Source organism: Malus domestica, chromosome 13, assembly GCF_042453785.1.
Source record: "Malus domestica chromosome 13, GDT2T_hap1".
NCBI classification, from domain to species: domain Eukaryota; kingdom Viridiplantae; phylum Streptophyta; class Magnoliopsida; order Rosales; family Rosaceae; genus Malus; species Malus domestica.
In genome coordinates this window covers 13,945,048-13,964,627 of record NC_091673.1, presented here as the reverse complement: position 1 = coordinate 13,964,627, position 19,580 = coordinate 13,945,048, and the positions used below count along the sequence as shown (strand labels likewise).

At 37.5% G+C, this 19,580-nt stretch overlaps 3 protein-coding genes across 3 annotated transcripts; 2 read left to right on the top strand and 1 right to left on the bottom strand.

Annotated features, from left to right (window-relative positions):
* Window positions 1-4,688: 4,688 nt before the first annotated feature.
* LOC103453002 (serine/threonine-protein kinase RUNKEL-like) lies at window positions 4,689-10,908 on the top strand. The gene is made up of 11 exons (XM_008392533.4): window positions 4,689-4,969; window positions 5,076-5,165; window positions 5,295-5,347; window positions 5,470-5,545; window positions 5,714-5,775; window positions 5,875-5,953; window positions 6,048-6,107; window positions 6,215-7,861; window positions 8,140-9,009; window positions 9,515-10,637; window positions 10,722-10,908. The coding sequence occupies exons 1-10, from the start codon at window positions 4,922-4,924 to the stop codon at window positions 10,625-10,627; spliced, it is 4,098 nt and encodes a 1,365-aa protein (XP_008390755.1). The 5' UTR covers window positions 4,689-4,921; the 3' UTR covers window positions 10,628-10,637; window positions 10,722-10,908.
* A 2,987-nt stretch (window positions 10,909-13,895) lies between these two features.
* On the top strand, window positions 13,896-14,324 carry LOC103453003 (classical arabinogalactan protein 27-like). The gene has a single exon (XM_008392534.2). The coding sequence runs from the start codon at window positions 13,896-13,898 to the stop codon at window positions 14,322-14,324; it is 429 nt and encodes a 142-aa protein (XP_008390756.1).
* Window positions 14,325-15,393: 1,069 nt separating this feature from the next.
* LOC103453004 (acyl carrier protein 1, chloroplastic-like) lies at window positions 15,394-18,131 on the bottom strand. Its single transcript, XM_029091884.2, has 4 exons — window positions 17,903-18,131; window positions 16,752-16,859; window positions 16,002-16,124; window positions 15,394-15,674 (listed from the first exon to the last, which is right to left on the bottom strand). Exons 1-4 carry the CDS (start codon window positions 17,957-17,959, stop codon window positions 15,546-15,548), a joined length of 417 nt encoding a protein of 138 aa, XP_028947717.1. The 5' UTR covers window positions 17,960-18,131; the 3' UTR covers window positions 15,394-15,545.
* Between the last annotated feature and the right edge of the window lie 1,449 nt (window positions 18,132-19,580).

The window sequence follows — 19,580 nt, the reverse complement described above, 5'->3', positions numbered from 1 at the left end:
CTTGCCCTTTTTTATACGATGCGTGGCATGCGATAGCCATGGTCAAATGGAATTTGTCCCTAAAAGGATGCTTTTTCCAGGAAGCACTTTAATGGCGCGTTTACTAATCCGTAATCAAATTGAGATGAATTGAATTGAGGAGGAATTTGATTGAGGAGGAATTGAAATGAGATGGAATCATAATCAGATTCCTGTTGAAGTTGTTTACTAAAACTGTCCGAAATCGGAATACAATTCCATAAAACTGTTTACTAATTCAGCAGAATCGGAATATAAACTAGTCTGATTACTAAAATGCCCTTGTCTCAAATCAAATATTTTATATACTTTTTTAATAACATTTGATATAGTATATAATAGTAAGAAAATTTTTGAACATTTTAAACCAATTTCACACTAGTATATATGTTTTAATTTACTTAAAATTCTAACTTCCATATGTTTATTTTCAATAGAACCTTTTTGTTTATTAAAGAGTAAAAGCTGAACAGAAAAAACAGAAAAAAAAAGGTTAAGCTTCTGGAACCTCCACGGTTCCACAAAACCCACTATTCTCTCCCTCTGCATCCTCCTCAATTTGTTTCTCCGATCATCCCCAAACGCCAACTTTTGCCACTCCCGACGCGTCAACCTCCCTTTGCATCTCTCTCTCTATCTCCTCTCTCGAATTTGGATCTGGGGCTATCGGGGGTCTGTTGGGTAGAATTTTGGGGTGGGTTGGTGATGGGTATTGGCAGTCTGGGAGGTGCTGCGGTGGTGTGCGTTGGTTCAGGAGTGGGGATGGGTGCGCTTTGGGTGGTTGAATCGCAGAAGGCAAATGGAGGAGTGGGGATGGGTGCGCTTTGGGTGGTTGAATCGCAGAAGGCAGATGGAAGGGGTTGAATCTGAAAGGGTATTTTCGGTTGAAATTTCTGATTCCGGATGTTGGCTTTCTTCCGGAATTCAAATACCTCATTGAAGTCGGTAATTCAATTATGGGAATATCAGGAGTTTGATTCCTGATTTTGGGTAGAGCCCACTAATATTTTGCATTCCCAAAATTTGGTAAATGCCGGAATCACCCACGGAAGAATTCCCTTTCTTCTACCTCAACTCCGGATGCGTAAACACACCATAAGTACTTTTGGAACCCAAAAACATTTTCTTTAAAAGCATTTTCAATCATTTTAAAAACACATCCAAACGAGTCATACATGAATAAATATATACGCCCATATAGAGCCCCGAAAGGTATGTAGCCCCTCTTTGGGAGAAATTCATTTTAGAGCCCTACATAATTATAGAGCTCTAAAATGGGCTATATCCATCACTTTTCTAGCCCCCATATAAAATTCTCATTGAGATGCTCTTAGTCCTGGAGGGGGCAAAACATAAAGTGTGAGCGGGCAAAAACAAGCGTTTAATAAAATCTTGTTTTTCTTCTATACATAATAATCCTAGTTGTAAAAATTGTATGGTTACCAAAAAATCATACTAAGTATAAGTATGAAAATCAAGTACCGAATAAAACAATTATTTCCAAGTATACAGTAAAAACCACAATATTTTCAAGATAGCTACAACAATATATAGTATAGATTGAAAAAAAAAGCCCACTCACTCACAATAGTCGTAGCTGTCTTGTCACACCCTTAATTCGGGGTCGGTTGAGAACTCAAACCCAAATACATCGCGTGAGCTAAAAATTTAAAAAAACAAACAAACAAACTTCTATTATACAATTACTCCAAAAGCCTTAATTGTTCAAAAATAAATAAAACCCTTAAATCCCTCGTCTAACACAACCTCTGCTCTTTTAGCACCTGTCTTGTCAAATAACTCATCTGAAAAATAAAAGGGTGATGAGTGAGCAACAACCACTGTCATCCAGTGAGTAGAATATGTACTATGTCAATCAAATTTGCCTTTTTACTCACACTGCAACATAATATAATATCAAAGTCTTCATCATATATCATGTCATGTCACATCATCCCTTTAAATGTTGGTTATCCTTCATAATATATAGCTCACCATATGAACCCTAAATAGTTCATTATGCCTTAATGTTGCCGTGTGCCATACATTTATTCCTTGGATAACCCAATACTAAAGTTCACATGCCCCATGAACAATTCCAAATAATTCACACCACATTATATAGTAACTCTAAAAGCAGTTCAACAAATCAAACATGCTTGTATAGAAAATATATGAACTTTGGGAAATAGAGAAACCCCACAATGGTTTGTGCTTTTCGTTTATCAGAAAATAAAAATATTTGAAACACATTACATAAACCACTCACCTTAATCGATAGCTAGAATCTCGGCAAAACAAGCCCACTAATAGTCTTCACACACAAGCTCACTAACCCTAGTCTCTGTCTATGTCTCTATCTTATATATATGTATTATGTGAGCTCCGGAGCATGCACTGCATGCTAGCTCAGCTCCTATTTATAGGGACATAAGAGCAACTCCACTCCTAAAAACCCTCTAGTCAAGAGTCAATTCAATCCACCCAAATGAATAGTAATTGATTGCAATGAATAGTAACTGCCCAAATGCATCTCCACCCATAAACTGAATAGCCTAGTCAATTCGTATTAATATATTATTAATTTTTTGTAAAATAATTAAAAAATAATTTTATTTTTAATTTCGGATATGATTTTTAACTAACCTTGTAATGCCACATGTCGTTATCCAAAAGTACAATTTTTGTGGAAGATGGTTATGTAATTATATATCCAAAAAAAAAAATTTTTGCATTCTATTTTTATGTATTTTTAACACTTTTTATTAAGTTAATTAATATAGACCGTTGGATTTCAAAAAGATTGAAATCCAACAACCTAAAAGTAGACACATGGCAAATGGTAAGATTCTAACATTTTCTTTTTCTTTTAGGTCAAAAAACCTGGACCATTGATCTGGAAATCGAAAGGTCTAAATTTTACCACATCACTAACCGTTGGGTTTGACTTTCAAAATTTTTTTACCGTTGGAAATCCAACAACCATGGGTGTGCCAAGTTGCTTGTCTACCGAGTCCTCTTAGTGCACCTGCCAGCTCGAGGCCCACATCTGAAACTCGTCAGGAATGCGCTCCCACTCAAGCGTGTTATCCGCGTTATTGGTGCAAAAAAAAAAAAAATTGCATGTGGCTGATGTCAGCCTGGCGTCAGATTAACTAGGTATTGGGTCAGTGGATTTTCAACTGGTTGAGACGCTGGGCTCTGTTTATGGGGTGGAGTGGGTTTTTTTTTTTGAGTTTTAACGAAAAGCCCACGGTACTTTTCACTTTAACAAAAAACCACATTCTTACACTAAAAAGTCAATTATGGTACTATTCACTTTACCTTTTATTTTGTCCTTATCGTTAAAACTCAAAAATTTTCAAGCCCTTTTAATTAGTTTTCCTTTTTTTGGGGGGGGGGGAGAGGGGAAGAAATAGTCTTTTGCCACCACCAACTTGGTGCTAAACCTTTGTCACTATGTAAAATGACATTATCAACTCCGTGGCCAGCTCAAGTTACTTGCATGGAACATATTGGTTTGCATAATTATGGATTGGACACCAAATTAAATAGGTGTCCATATAGCTTAGTCAAAGGTGGCATTTTGAACAGATTGTTCTTATTGTAGGGTAGGGTGTTGGGTTCTCACCCATGTGTCTCGGGTTTGAAACTACCATTCAATTAAATTATTATATTAGTTTTGAATCCTCCCGCTCTCTTTAATAATAATATTTTTTTGAAAAAAGGTAGAAAGCAATCCGATGACAAGCAATTAAAACAACCAGGAGAATCCTTACCGAATCCTTTTTGTGAGGATCTTGGGGATCCTCTAATTACATATGTTCATCGTACATCGCGCGATCAGAAATCATTATAAGTCTTTTTATTTAAAATTGAATATAAACAGTACCTGATAAAAACTGGTCGCACGATGTACGATGAACATTTACGATTGGAGGATCCCCGGAATCCTCACAAAGAGAATCCAACGATGATCCTTTCTCATAAAACAATTCAAACATAAATTTCTAGTATAATTCCCATGAGCTAAACAACTAACTTATAAGCTTACTTTAAAAATATAGGGTCTCGCACATCTTGCTAAACGCGCTAAAATAAACAACCCTTACTTAGTAAGTAAACGAAAACTATGAAGATTACCAAAAAAACAAAGATCAAGCTGCCAAAATCGGTATTCGAAAACCACCGACCGCCGCCATACACTGTCATGGGTCGCCACCACGCGCCGCCATGCACCAAGAGGTGGTCGACATGCGCCGGTGGCTGAGTTGATCAACGAAAATGCAATATTCTGTCACCGCACAAAATATTTCATTACCGGAAATGGAATATCTTGTCATAGGATGAAATACTCCGTCATAGTTAACAAAAATAGTTATAGAATATACCTGGAATATTTTGACCCGAATTCAGAAATGGGTCCGGGTGTCGGGTCTCTACCGGATTTAGACAGAATATGGTTCAACTTGAGCCGAATCTGGTTTGCGGGTTCGCCAGATTCCCTGCCAGGTTTTTTTAGGCTTTAAAAATCTAGGAACACGTGACAATTTCATGCACACTCATAACATATTTTATGCATATTCCAACAAAAAAATAATAATGTGTTTGTGCCACGTGGCAGTCATTACTGCACCCCATCTTTCAAAATTTAAAATTGAAACGGGTGGAAAGATACTGTTTGAGTGTTCGGATACAGCTCAAAAAGCGGGTTTTCTCTCTCTAAAAGTTCCTCGTTTAACATTTCAATTCAATGGGAATCCACATTCCCGCTCATTCCCTTGTGCCAAACATTTGACCTTTCGTCCCAAATCCAGAAGCCTAATCCCTTTCTCTCTCTCTCTCTCTCTCTCTCTCTCTCTCAAATTTGAAATCTGCAAACCCTAGGAAGCAAAGCTCAGAGATGAACCAGTACCACATCTACGAAGCCATTGGCCACGGAAAATGCTCGGTAGGATTTGCTTCGCAAGCTCTTTTGCGTTTCTCCGAACTTGCCGATTCAGCGACTTTTAGTTCAATTTGTTGCTTAATTAATCCGATTGGCGTTGGATTTGCAGACTGTGTACAAAGGGAGGAAGAAGAAGACGATTGAGTACTTCGCGATTAAGAGCGTCGAGAAGTCACAGAAGAGCAAGCTTCTCCAAGAAGTAAGTAATTAAGTTTAGTAAGCAAACTATGAAACAAAATTCGGATTTAGCAATGTATGGGCTTTAATTTAGTTTGGATAATTCAAATTCGAAGACGATTTAGGTTATAGAGTTTTCCATTTGATGCAGGTGAAGATTCTTCACACTCTAGATCATCAAAATATCCTCAAGTTTTACTGGTGGTGAGAATTCTTCGTCGGATAATTGCTTGCGAAATATCAATACCTGTTTATCTTTGATTCGAGATAAGAATTGAATTGTTTATTTGCGAATTTCCTATTTTGTGTGCCGCTATAAAATGCAGGTATGAAACTTCTGCTCACTTGTGGTTGGTTTTGGAGTATTGCGTTGGGGGCAATTTGATGACACTATTAAACCAGGTAATTAATCACTTAATCTGAGCCTCGCATCAAAGTTATGTGTAGAGTTTGTGGATATATTATTTTGTACAGACGGAATCATTGCTAATTTGGTACCGGTGATAATGTTTTTATCGAGATGATTCTGTGTTTTTAGAACTGTGATACTGATAATGTATGGAAATGCAGGATAAGCAGCTACCTGAAGAGTCAATTCATGACCTTGGGTGTGACCTTGTTAGAGCTTTGCTGTAAGGACCTTGAATTGCTTCATTTTTTTGTCCTTGTTACGAGTCTCTATTTCTTTACTTCATTTAATTCATGTTCTCGAAATGTTCACTTCCGGTTAGGTTTTTACACTCAAAGGGAATCATATACTGTGACTTGAAACCATCAAATATCTTGTTAGACGAGAATGGCCGTACAAAGGTATAAGGCATGCTATTGTCCTTGCATATTTCTCTCAATTTTTTTATATGTTTTTTTTTCTCTTCATCTGAACTAGTATGTTTGCACAATGCAGCTCTGTGATTTTGGATTGGCGAGAAAATTGAGTGATATATCACAAATACCTTCTTCTTCAGTAGGTTTTCTTGCCACAACATGTGATTTTTTTTTTTTGGATAAAGTAATCTGAAATTAGAAAATATGAGAATATTAATGTAGCTTTCCCTTCTTGTATATGTTTAGTTGCCACAAGCGAAACGCGGGACACCTTGTTATATGGCTCCTGAGCTTTTTGAAGAAGGGGGTGTCCATTCATATGCATCTGATTTCTGGGCCCTTGGGTGTGTACTGTATGAGTGCTATGCTGGGAGGCCTCCTTTTGTGGGTAGGGAATTTACTCAGCTAGTAAAATCCATTATCTCAGATCCAACTCCGGCTCTACCTGGAACTCCTAGCCGTTCTTTTGTCAATCTAATAAATTTTTTACTCATAAAGGATCCAGCAGAAAGAATACAGTGGCCTGAACTTTGTGGTCATGCTTTCTGGAGGACTAAGTTAACTTTAGTGCCTCTACCTCCTCAGCCTGCTTTTGATAATATGCTTGAGCAATATGCTCGGCCGTGTCTGTCAGAGCGCAATGGTGATAAATCTTCCCAAATCAGAACTCCTAAATCTTGCCAAAAGGATGTTAAAGGAACTTTTAAGCAGGATGAGAATACTATTTTAGGAGCAAACGGTCATGAGACTCCAGTCAAGGGTACACCTGGAAGCCGCAGAACTCAAGCAAAGGTTTCTGGCAGAGGGGTTGGTGAAAAGCAAAAGGATCCTTCTGGTGCCACGAGGGGTGTGAATCTTTTGAGGCTCTCAAGAATTGCAAAACAGAACCTGCAGAGGGAAAATGAGAAGGAAAACTACCGCAGGCCAGTGTCTACTAATACTGAGAATGATTCTGAAGTCAAAATTGAGAACACGGACATGGAACTTGACTTTAATGAGAACACGGAAGATGACACACATGATGAATCTGATGGGTCTGATATCCAAGCTTGTCCACCCGACAACAAATTTTCAAGTCAGCACCAGGGTAAAATGGAAGAGATGGAAAACAACTTGAACCAATCAGATGCCCTGCCTGTGGTTAGTACACCTGCCTCAGATGAATCCGGAGTTCATGATCAGGAACCATCTCCCCAGAGTATTGAAATGGCTGCAATTCCACCCAGTGCTAGTCCTCAAATTAAAAATCAGAGATTTAAAGAAGGTTCAGGATCTGCAGTTGACTATGATTCTTCAAAATCTCCAAATAACCTTTCACAAGTTCTTTGGCATCCATCAGATCTCTCAGTCAGACCTGTGATGCCCAGCAGAAAATCTGACAAAAATTCGGAGGTAATTCCTTCTCTTCCCTTTGAGGCACTGCAAGCCTCTGACTTTGTGAAGATCTCTAAAGAGCAGTTGGATGCACTCAACAGTAAGATTATAGCCATTTTTAATGGGAACAGTAGCATTGGCGAGAAGCAGAATGTAATTAGATACCTTGAGATGTTAAGCAATAATGCTGATGCTGCAAATATCTTGACCAATGGACCTATCATGCTTCTGCTTGTTAAAATGCTCCGGTTGTCCAAGGCTTTGGCTTTGCGTGTCCAACTTGCTTCACTGGTTGGTTTGTTGATTAGACATTCTACTTTTATTCAAGATGATTTGGCAGATTCAGGAATTTTGGGTTCACTTGCTGATGGCCTCAGAGACAAGCAGGAAAAGGTGAGGAGGTTTTCAATGGCTGCCTTGGGTGAGTTGCTATTCTATATATCCACTCAAAGTGAGCAGGCAGACAGCAATCCAGCAGAGTCTCCGTCAAAGGAAAGCCGGTCCACATCTGGGTGGCAGGTTAGTGTCGTAACTATTGCAACTTGTACCATTGCTCCTGATCATATAAAGATTGACTGTTATACTCTAAATAGCCTGTACTTTTATTCTTAACCGAGTGAAATCTGGAGTTGTATATGCTCTAGTAAACCCTCATTTTTTGTTTCCTCATCAATTGGAGCTAAAGAGTATGTTCTACCAAGAGAACTGTTATTACTGGATGTCCTTGAGTACTTTCCCTTTTTTTCCCTTCACTTCTACTCAATTTTGTCACTGATAAGTTATCCTCCTTGGGGCAGGTTTCAAATGCATTGCTTTCATTGGTGTCATCAATTTTACGAAAAGGAGAGGATGACTTAACTCAGTTATATGCATTGAGGACAATAGAAAATATTTGCAGTCAAGCAGGGCCGTGGGCAGCTCGTTTGACTAGCCAGGACATGATTAATAACCTGTGTTATTTATATAGGGCTGCTGGAAAGCAGGAGAGCATGAGGCTCACAGCAGGATCATGCTTGGTCCGTCTGGTTCGTTTTAACCCACCTAGCATTCAACCAGTAATAGAGAAGCTCTCCTTAAAGGACATAGCATCGGCACTTGTGAAGGGCAGCCTGCGTGAGCAGCAAATAAGCTTAAACCTCTTAAACATGGCCATGCTTGGAAGTCATGTGTTCACGAATGTTGGCAGGTACCTCCTCCCATTGATGGAGGATAAGAATCTTGTCCCAAGTCTTGTGTCTCTTATTGATCAGGGAAGTGAGGTTTTGAAGGGAAAGGCACTTGTTTTTGTTGCTCTTCTTTGTAAGAGCAGTAGGAGGTGGCTGCCACATTTTTTTTGCCACGCCAAGTTGCTTTCTGCAGTGGACAGGTTGGTGAAAGAGAAGGACCGTTATGTGCAGCAGTGTTTAGAGGCATCTGTGTGTGTTGTGGCGTCTGCTATACCCAGTTTACTGGATACTATTACTGGAGATATTCAGAAAATGATGGGAGGTAGGCGCCATGGGTATCAATCTCCCCTTAACAGTAGAGCTGCTCCAAAGACCAATGTTTATACGTTTCCCGTAGTTCTCCATCTTCTTCGAAGCTTGTCATTTAAGCGCAAAGTGGTTAATGAACAGGTCCTGCAGCAGTTGGCAAATCTAATGAAACTCGTGGAGACACCATTTCAGGTTGGTAGCAGCCTAACCAGTCTGTGTTTAAGTCATTGCTAATCTTGTTGTTGCTATCACAATGCTTATAATTATGGTGTAAAAAACAGTAGTACTAAAATACTTTTGGCTGATTAGATCAACTAACTGTTAGTTACTGGAACTTGGGATGTTATGTAACTTTCCCAGTGCTTAGGTACAGTGTCTCGGCAAGTGATCCGAGGTTGTTATAGGTTGGTAAATGCCTGGGCAGGTGACAACCTGATCATTTCCACTATTTAACAGTCCCCTTTTTCTTCTTAATAAATCACTAGTAAAACCATGTCATTAGCTTTTAAGTTGGCATGTGGAAGGCTACAGCATAAAAGTCCATTAGCGTGGAGTCTGGACTTATGCTAAATTTCTACTATGTGGGGTGAAAGGTAGTTTAGTCCCAACTTATGACGAGAAAAAGTAACAGATTAATGAAAAGAGAACGTAATACGGTAACATTGATACTGATAAATAATTTGTTATTGATTCACAGGGCAGGGATGACTTTCAGATTACCCTTCTCCGAATTCTTGAGTCTGTCTCAGAGGAGTCGCATGTGATTCTTGAAAGCCCTGACATTTTTATTCGTGAGGTTCTCCCCAGTTTGGCTGTTCTTTATAAGGGTAACAAGGATGGTGATGCCAGGTTTCTGTGCTTGAAAATTTTGTTTGACGTGATGGTAATTTTTTTGAATGAACAATCTGAAGATCAACAAAGGTCCAAAGAACTGGAATCCATATCCAATAAGAATTTTCTTCCTCTCTACCCTTCCTTGATTGAAGATGAAGATCCGATTCCCTTGTACGCACAGAAGCTTCTTGTGATGCTTATTGAATTTAATTACATCAAAATTGCAGACATTCTAAATCTTAAGATAGTCTCACAATGCTTTGAGTTTTTGCTCGGCGATCTTTCAAGTGCAAATGTGAACAATGTCATGCTATGTCTGGCTCTGACATCGGCACCTGAGATGGAAACCAAGTTACTTTCTCAACTGAAGGTAGTTAGGAAAATAGGAAACCTTCTAGAGTTTGTATATGCAAAGGATATGGAAGATTTTCTGGAACCAACCCTTGGCCTATGTAGGGCTTTCCTTGTACGGTCAGTGAGTGGTAGAAAAGGCTTCATCTATTCAAAAGAACCTGATCTTCTGGGTGATGCGTCTTCTGAGGCAAGTGGTGCTGATCAGCAACAAGGCATTAGAGATATCATGGACTTCGGCAGCAATGTTGGCGTCTTACTAGAGTTGAGTAGATCATATGGAGGAAATGTGGTAGATCTGGCCTCAGAATGCGTTGTCTTGTTGCTCAAGGCAGCTCCAAGGGAAGCCACTGCTGGTCTGCTAACTAATCTTCCAAAAGTTACTGCAGTCCTCGAGTCTTGGCGTAGGGGCGCATCTCACTTATTGGTGCTGCGCGTGCTGCATGCCCTTGGTTATTCCTGTAGGCAATATTTGTTACACGCAATGATACTGTCGATATCTATACCCGAGATCTCAAGAATTGAAGGCATAGTTTCTGAGATTAAAAGTTCAGGTGTACATGTTTTAGCCACTGCTGCTTTCCATGTGGCTGTGGAGTTGCAACGGCTGCCTCGCTGCCTGTAAAGCACTAGCGGTAACATGCTCGTTTCTTTCCCCTATTTCGTATCATCTTAATTATAATCTCTCGAGTTTAATGATTTCTTCTTTTCGCATGCAGTGCTATGCAAATCAATCGGCTTCTCCTGAGCGCTTGATAAAGGATCGACAACTTATGAAGGTGAGTTTATTTGTTCTGCATTATATTAAGGCCAATCCAGCTCTGGTTGGCTTGCCATTATACAATCTTTGTAAACTTTGTATCTCCATTGGAATACTGTTTCTTTTGAATATCTCTTTTTTCTTTCTTTCTGGAATTTACTTCACTGCAATTTGATCAAAACCTCGTATGCTAATCGGATAAATGCTGGTTAGTTGTGGTACGAAATTGTTTAGCTGTTCGATTAATCCATTCAAATTTACCTAGGGGGTGTGAATCCATCAAATTTATGTGATCAGTGAAATCATGTACACGAAGGTTGTGCATTCCTTGCCTTTGTGACAACGCTTGTTCTAAATCCTTCTTGATTCCACTGATACACTGCTCATTGTATTTCACGCAAAGATTTTGTTGCGCGTATATTGGGCCCAAATGCACCAACGGTTAGCAATTGCTCACAAATGTGCCTGTACTGCGTAGTCGTATCATTACTTATTGGTGATTAACGTGCTTTTTTTTTATTGGTGATACATCATTTAGTTTGCAAATTTAGTTTCCTTAGCATTACCCTTGTAACAATACAAATCAAATTAGATATCGACAACCTACAAAATTTAGATCCACTGCTCATGCAACGTTTCGATTTCATCCGGGAAAATTCCTTTGATTGGAACGTCCGTTGTCAGTAAATGGTTCCTTTGATCTTATCTTTTTTGGACAAGGATCCTCTCCGGATCCTCTTTGTGGGGATCCGGGGATCAATTAATCGTATCTGTTCATCGTATATCATGTGGTCAGTTTTCTTTAAGTATTATTTATATTCAATTTAAAATTTAAAATAATTTCTAACCTCACGATGTACAATAAATAAACACGATTAATTGATCTTCCGAATTCACACAAAAAGAATATGGAGAGGATCCTATTCCTTTTTTTTGGGGTTGGGGTTTTGTTGGGGGGGGGGGGTTTGGGGTGATTGGCATGATTTATGTTCATTTTATACATTAAAATTTCTTAGAGTAAATTGTAGCAATGATCTCTCAACTAAAAATCCATTACCATTAGTCTCTTAACTCATCAAAATGTGTAGCTATGGTCCTTTTTGTCAACTTTGTTAGAATTTTGTCAAAATAAGTTATGTTGGAATGACCATTGTTACAATTGGGGTCCCTCAATCGTTAAAACATGTAGCTATGGCTCTATTTGTCAACTTCGTAATAATTATGTCAAAATGAGTTATGTTGGAATGATCATTTCTACAATTGGTTTAATGTTGAAGGACCATTGCTCCAATTAGGATAAAGTTGAGGGATTATTTCTCCAGTTTGATTAAAGTTGAGGGACCAATGGTAATGAATTTTTAGTTAAGAGACCATAGCTGCACATTTTGATGAGTTAAGGGATCAATGGTAATAAATCTTTAGTTAAGGGATCATTGCTCCAATTGAATTAAAGTCAAAGGATTATTACTACAATTTACTCAAATTTCTTATGTTTAAAAAAATATAAACTGTCTCAAGGAAATCTAGTGATTGTTTAGCTCTTTGTTGTATCTGAATTTATAAGGGAAATAATTTTCTCACTCGCCTTTTATTCTCTTGCACTTTTCCCAATGCTTGTCTTTGTCTCCTATTTATCGTTAATTTATTTAATTTTGTAGCTTGAAACAAGTGAAAAAGCGCAAATGAATAAAATACAAGTGTGGTAATTGTTTCGCTTTTGCAATTCTTGTTTTAAGATGGATTATATGGATTAACAAATTATGACATCAATCAACTTTTCCATGAAGTGTTACCTTCAAACGTTCCCTAGTACTTTCCTACGATGCTCATGCCTTATAATCGTCAAGTAAATGATAATATGATTGGTGGAGTAAATTATAATATGATTAGATGGAGTAAAATTAACTCACCTAATAACGATTGTATAACATTTGTGCTTATAATACGCATTATATCGGTTGTACCATAACAAAATCTTTCTGATCTATGAGATGCACAACAATCAACAATTTACTCATATCTAAAAGTTCCAAACAAGAGGTTAATCAACTTGATGATCGTGCAATATGGGGTGAGTGATTGTTTTGTAACATTGAAGTAATCAAGTAGATTAGGACTTAGGGTTTCGGATTATCAGAAAAGCAAGGGGACAGCAAGGTCACAGACCAAAAGGGAAAAAAGAAAAAAAATCATCTAATTCCAATTAAAAAATCTGGTCAAGTGATCTCCGATCTTTGATCTTTGTCTCTTCCCTACAAATGCCAACCTGTTTTGCTCAAATCCATCGAAACTCCACTCTACCCATGTGGCACATTGGTCCCACCTAAAACTTCTAATCATCTACAAGGTACTTGCTACTCGATTGTTAAGTGCATTTACCCGCACCAGGGTTCTTAAGTTCAATTATTTTTTTTTTCACAAATAGTTTTGTATATAAATATAAAAAGTAATATTTATAATCATTATTTTCTCTAGGGTAATCCTAACTTTACTATACTTAAGTGTCGTGAAATTCGTATTTACTACTCTTAGTTTTTTTTGTCCTAGTTTCTTACCTAAACTTTGATTTTTATGATACTTTAATACTTCAGTTAATCTTCTTTTCATTAAGTTTTCCATTAAGTGATAATGTGTATAATTTTGGGCTACCACTTCTTGGCAAATATGGTGGGCCAAAATTATGTCACGTCATTATTTAATGGAAAACTAACAAAAAACCTAACAGAAATATTAAAGTGTCAGAAAAATAAAAGTTTAGGTATGAAACTGAGAAGAAAAAAACTAAGGATTGCAAAGTGCGAATTTTCACAATACTTGAGAGAGTAAAGTGAGAATTATCTTTTTTTTTCTCTGTATACAAATGATATATTTACCTAAGGGGTGAAAGAATAAATTAGTTAGAATTTGTCAAGCATTAAATTCGAACGTAAGACTTTTTACTTATAATTGAAAATAAATAAATGGCTAGTACTAACCACTAAGACAACTTGTAGTCATCCTTTAAAAAATCCAATCATAACTTCCACCCAAAGTACTTTTTTCTTTGGTTAAACTCCAAAAGCACTTTCACTACACAAATATATAAACCACACTCCACTAAATTTTGTGAGAATTGATATCTTCATCATTAGAAATGGCCTCTTTTTGGTTAAATGTAGCCCTCATGATGGCTCTCATGGCCTCACCTCTTCTTTCCTTCAATTCAAAAGCGTCAAGCATCTCAGCTTCCCCAGCATTCTTCACCAATTCCCCTCCATCTTCTAATCTGCAAGGACTCGTACCTCCAGAAATAGCTCCACTTTTGCCATCTCCAGGTCCTGAGGTGCCTACCACTCCAACTGATTCCTCCATACCCACCATTCCCTCCAACCCGAGCCCTCTGAATCTCGACGACCCGCCTTACCCTGCACTTTCACCATTTGGGTCATTGCCAGCTTCTTCAGGAGCATCTGCAGATTTAGTTTGGACTCTAAAGGTTGCTACTTTTGCATTTTCAGCTGCATGTGTATTGGTTCATGCAGTTAGTTTCTTAGGGTGTAAGTATTTGTTGTGGGATACATGATTCAATTGTCATTGGTTGTAGTAAAAATTATCCAATATATACATGTATAGGTTAAGAATTTTTAATTGATGTTGAGTAATATTTAGAGTTTGTAGCTCGAATAATTAAGAGAATTTATTTTTGTGTTTGAGATGTTGCATTCAATTATCCAATTCTTCGACATCGATTCTATAAAACAGAAATGTTTTGTGTCCTGGTGTACTCTCACCACTCCCCAAAGACTATGAGTCAACAACACTCGTAAGTGATAGCCAAAAATATTTTAAATATTTTCACACGTGAGAAAATTACAACACCAAAAAGTAAAGTGACACATAATTTTAACTAGATCGAAATCGGATAATTGAAAATAAATCTATTTGAAAGTGCATGTGACATCTTAAGATGTACAACAGCTAACGAGTCATATGTTGTCCTAATCAAAAGAAAAAATAATATTGGTGTTTTAGGTAATCTAATCTGTCTGTTTTTGCTGTCTTGATCCTTAAATACCAATAAGATTTGTTGATCCAAAAAGTAACGGCTGAATTTTAATATGAATGCATGTCTAGTGAATTGTCAGACGCCAATCAAAGTGGGTGGGTGGGGGCACAAATTTGAGCAAAGAAAATGTCCAACTTGGTGGGTCATGGGGCTTGATTCATCCAATGATTAAGAAAGTTTTCTTGCGTAAAATTTGAAGTGCATATATGAGTTAGGCTAGTTAGTCAACGATTTTGCATCCAAGTCTGAATTTTCAAAATCATGTTACTTACAAGGTGAGTGTTTGTCATTATGCACCCGAATCTGAACTCCGCAAACTCCTTTCCTATTAACATGGTCAATTAGTCAACATGGTAATTTGTTCGTCATTCTGCACCCAAGTCTGAATCTCAGATCCCCTTCCCCGTAATTAATTAAAATAAGAATTTGATTTGTTGAAGGGACTCTGAATTTGCACAAATTAGTGTTTGTTATTAAATCGTACAAGCTGGTGCTTATCGCATTGAGAATTGTCTCGTCCATGAGATTTGAACTCAAACAATTTTTCATTGTTTTTATCGAGATAAAAGTAAACAAATACAGAACATTAGAAACGCCACTAACGATCAACCTTCAAATTATGAGCACTAAAACATCCATAACAAAAGATTAATAAAAGTACCAAAATCATAGTATAAAACTCAAACAAAGAAACTAAAAAAGGGTCCACAGGTTTGTGTTGGTTCTCTCTAAAATTCATTAAGCACTCTTCTTCGCAACGAGATCCTCGATCAGGTCAGCTGCATCTTGAACAGTGGCGATGGTCTGGGCGTTTTCTTCCTCCACGGTGATGCCAAACGCCTCCTCAAGTCCCATCACAATCTCAACCTGTATCAATGGGTGGGAATATCTCAATCAGGATAACCAAGTAAACACAGAAAAACAAACATCTGTAGCAAGTTGCAACCAGTTTTGCACAAAGAAACACGTCAAAGGACGTTGTAATCTGAAAGTTGCAAGGAAATTTACTCTCTAAAACTAATTAGAGAGGGTTTAGAGCAAATCGGATGCCATAGCCTGATGTATCCATCCACGCTATAACACCCCTATCATTCTATAATTCTAATTGCATTCTAGAAAAGGAAAAAGAACAGAAAGCTAAGGATTAATTAACATCGTAGAAAATGAGAGCAACAAAAGATAATTGGTAATTACTGTGTCAAGAGAATCGGCGCCAAGTTCTGTAAATTTTGAGCCAGCAGACACATCGATGTCTTCAGCTAAGGCCAGCTGCTTCTTCACTATGCCACACACCTTGGTGATAGTCTCCGGTTTGGCCTGCAAAAAGTTTTTATACCATATTATTACAATTATTACACAATAGGCATCTGAGATATTTCATTATCATAGACCGCTAATCATTGTTACCTAACTTATACTCGACAGAGTTAGTACCTCTAAAGAACACAGAAGCTTTCTTAGACAACACAAGGCTAAGCATCATATCACGTGGTTATGATATTCAAACAATAATTTGTTTCGTAGGTTAAAGACAACTATGGAAGAGTGTAGGAATCATAGCAAGCCAAGAGCAGATAGATACAAAGCACTGGCTATGCCAATATTTGTTATCAGGCCCTCCTTTAGCAAAATAAAGAAGACAATCTGAGGTCTGTGTTAGAAGAAACAGCACTCTGTGTCTTAAGAGGACCTCAATGGATAATTTCTTTAATTACAGAAATCTTCTAAAATGTGGAGCGGAAATGTTATGGCAAAAAATGGATTTTCCAACATGTAGAACCAGCACTGTATTTTACCAATTCAAAAGAAAATGTACATTTATAAATTATAATCTAGTGCCACATCACAGGAAATGAAGATACATCTAGAATGCAGAAATTTATGCACGAGACAGATGACAACAAAAGTAAAAGTTACAGTAGCTTTATGATCAATTAAGCTTACCGCACAAGAAACTTGGAAGCGCCCAGGTCGAGAACTGATGGATGGAAAGCGCTTTCCAGTAATGGAAAAGGAAACTGATTTCAAACCAGAGCTCCTGCTGCTGGGTGCCTGATTCAACATTCAACCATAAAAACAAAATGTCACGAATGAAATGTAACGTATGAACTTGAAAAAAGAGCAGCATCTAAGAAATGTTGCAAATCTGAATTAAACAAAACAGCAAACTAACTACAAACAAAGTTCTAGAGGGAGAGAACTCATGGAGTGGAAGAAAACCAACTCAATACCATCTTCCCTGTCTCTTCGAACTCTTTAAAGTAATAAAACCATGAGAAACACAATGTATCCCTTCGGTAGTAATTGTACCATAAGATTCTCCAAGTTCAATACACGCAAGTGTCCTTTTAGAACTAATTAAAGTAAAAAAACACGAGAAACACAACATATCCGTTCAGCAGTACTTGTACCATGAGTTTCTCCAAGTAAAACGCATGCAACTGTCTTTCGATATCATTAGCTTCGATAAATCAATCACTGGCATTGGTTAATCTGAACTAATTGTGTAAACCAACTGAGCGAATTGTGTAAACCAAATATGATGTTTTGGTTAATCTAACTCAATGCATACAGTAACCAGCACAATCCAATAAACGATTTTCGAAACAAAGTTATTTACTGTTGTGCCCGAGCTAGAACTAAAACAAAATCATGAAGTTCAAAAGCTGCACCATCATATCAAAGACTGATAAATAGCTTCAAATCACCAACGGGACCCATCAAATGTCTAACCCAACTAGGAGCATGCAAACATTTTCCATTTCCAAACTTCAAATTAGCAGATCAAATTATTCTAAAAAATCAATTCAGTCATAAACGTTATACTCAAGCTACTCTCAGATCATTCAAAGCTCAAACTTTGTGATCAGAAAAAGTAAAATTTCAAATCAAATCAATTTCAGTCAATCAGAAATGAAAGCAAAAGCTTCTAGATTTACAGTTGACCAAAAACAACCAACACCCAGATTCACAAATTCCACAATCTGAGGATCCAAATCTACACCCACAAACCCAAACCCAAACCCAAATCCGAAACACAAAACAATAAAAATAAAGAGGAGGGGGGAAGAAAGACGGAAACTTTATCTAATTACCAGAGCGGGCTTGAAGGAGGTGGAAAGGGCAGTAGAAGCTCGGGCGAGGGAAGCCATTGGAGTCGACAGAGGAGAGATCTGATATCGAAAGAAGTGAGAAATGGAGGGGAGAGGGGCGGAGAGCACGAAGAGTGTGAGTATACTGTAGAGAGAGAGTGGGGGTTTATGATTTGGAAGAAAAAGGGAGTCTTTAAACAGGGTTTTATAAATGCAGTGGACTGGTTGTTTGTTTGTGTTTGTTGGGATTTGTTGGGCCTTTTTCTCGCTCTGTTTTCATCGAAATTGGGGGATGTTTGGGCCCTTGGTCTTTCATTTTCTTTCTTGCTGTTTGGCTCCTGGTTCAGGATTCAGGGAGGGTTATATGGATATCATGATCTTCTGTTTGGCTCCCTTCATCTTCCCTATTTGCACCACCAAGTACTAACTATAAAGGGAAGTAATCATTTAAAGTGGTCTATGGTAAAAGGACTATCAATGAGGAGGAGCGCAACGATGTTAGCTTTGGCTTAAGGTTACTTGGTTTAAACGAAAGAAGTGATCTTTCTAGCGATTCAGTTTCCGAAGGATTTCAAACCTAACCTTCCAGTATGAGAGCAAACAAACAAACCTAGTGAAAAAAAATTAATCACACGAGGTGAGTATGATTTGTGCTATCCTCTTGCACTTCACCATCAACACTCTCCTCGTCATATATCCTTCATGTGTACATAATTTGATTCAAGTCGGTGATATATTCACACTAGGCACATAAATTGTTTAAAAATCTTCAATAAATGTACATACTTTTGTTTGCCTAGTTCAAATTGTGGGTGCATATAATTTGTTGCTTTAGAGCACAATGAAGTTAGGTAAACAAGAATTATATGGTGTGTAGCCTTTGGCTTTTGGTTGCTTTTAGCTATAAAATTCCTAATTAACCAACTGAACCATGGCTTAAATGTTAAGGAAGATTGTCTAGTTGTTAGGAACGCCTAACTTTGCCTACACTTGCCTACATACATTGCCACCGCTTCCTTCCACAACAGTCTGTTATGATGGGAAAGCAATTTTGGCTCGTTTGGGAACTTGTAGTAAGATAAAAAGCTAATTTCAAGGGGAAAAGAACGTGAAAATTGGGGACGAAGAATCTCTGAGTTTAATTTTCGTTTAGATAGGTGAAATTTCACAATTTTAATTATGACGAGAATCGCAAATTCATATGAAAAAAAACCTTGCGCACATCAATTTTCATGCGTCAAATTTCACGATAAAATGGCTGCATAATTCACTCTGTTCACTCTCCAATCTTCACGATAAAGGGTGATGCTTTTTGTTGTGAGATATACCAAAGAGTGTTAGTAAGTGTGTTATTTTTTTGTGTGGAAATAGTTTTTTGTTATTAGACAAAATATATAGTTAAATGAAAGGATGTAATAAAAAAATTTAGAGACGCTGCTACATTTGCTGTCTTTTGCATACTTTATTCTTTGCAAGGGATCCAAAACTGATTTGCTTCTTTTGTCCACATAAGTACCTCTTGGTAAAGCATTGCTTAATTAAATATATAATTTGAGTTTTTTTTTTTTTTTTTTTTTACAAATTTAAATATTCTTGGATTTGTAATCTACAAGTCAATTTGCACATATAGAATGTGAAGTAGCATCAAAGTGGAGATAAAAACACATATGAGTTTAGGTAG

What these genes read in the sequence shown, in the direction of transcription:
- LOC103453003 (XM_008392534.2), top strand. Translation starts at nt 13,896, where the DNA reads ATGGCCTCTTTTTGGTTAAATGTAGCCCTCATGATGGCTCTCATGGCC.
- LOC103453002 (XM_008392533.4), top strand. Translation starts at nt 4,922, where the DNA reads ATGAACCAGTACCACATCTACGAAGCCATTGGCCACGGAAAATGCTCG. An exon ending in AGAGCAAGCTTCTCCAAGAA is followed by an intron (nt 5,166 to 5,294) that starts GTAAGTAATTAA and finishes CATTTGATGCAG; the next exon opens with GTGAAGATTCTTCACACTCT. An exon ending in ACGAGAATGGCCGTACAAAG is followed by an intron (nt 5,954 to 6,047) that starts GTATAAGGCATG and finishes TGCACAATGCAG; the next exon opens with CTCTGTGATTTTGGATTGGC.
- LOC103453004 (XM_029091884.2), bottom strand. Translation starts at nt 17,959, where the DNA reads ATGGCTTCCCTCGCCCGAGCTTCTACTGCCCTTTCCACCTCCTTCAAG. An exon ending in CCTCCTTCAAGCCCGCTCTG is followed by an intron (nt 16,860 to 17,902) that starts GTAATTAGATAA and finishes ATGTTGAATCAG; the next exon opens with GCACCCAGCAGCAGGAGCTC. An exon ending in GCTTCCAAGTTTCTTGTGCG is followed by an intron (nt 16,125 to 16,751) that starts GTAAGCTTAATT and finishes AACTTTTTGCAG; the next exon opens with GCCAAACCGGAGACTATCAC.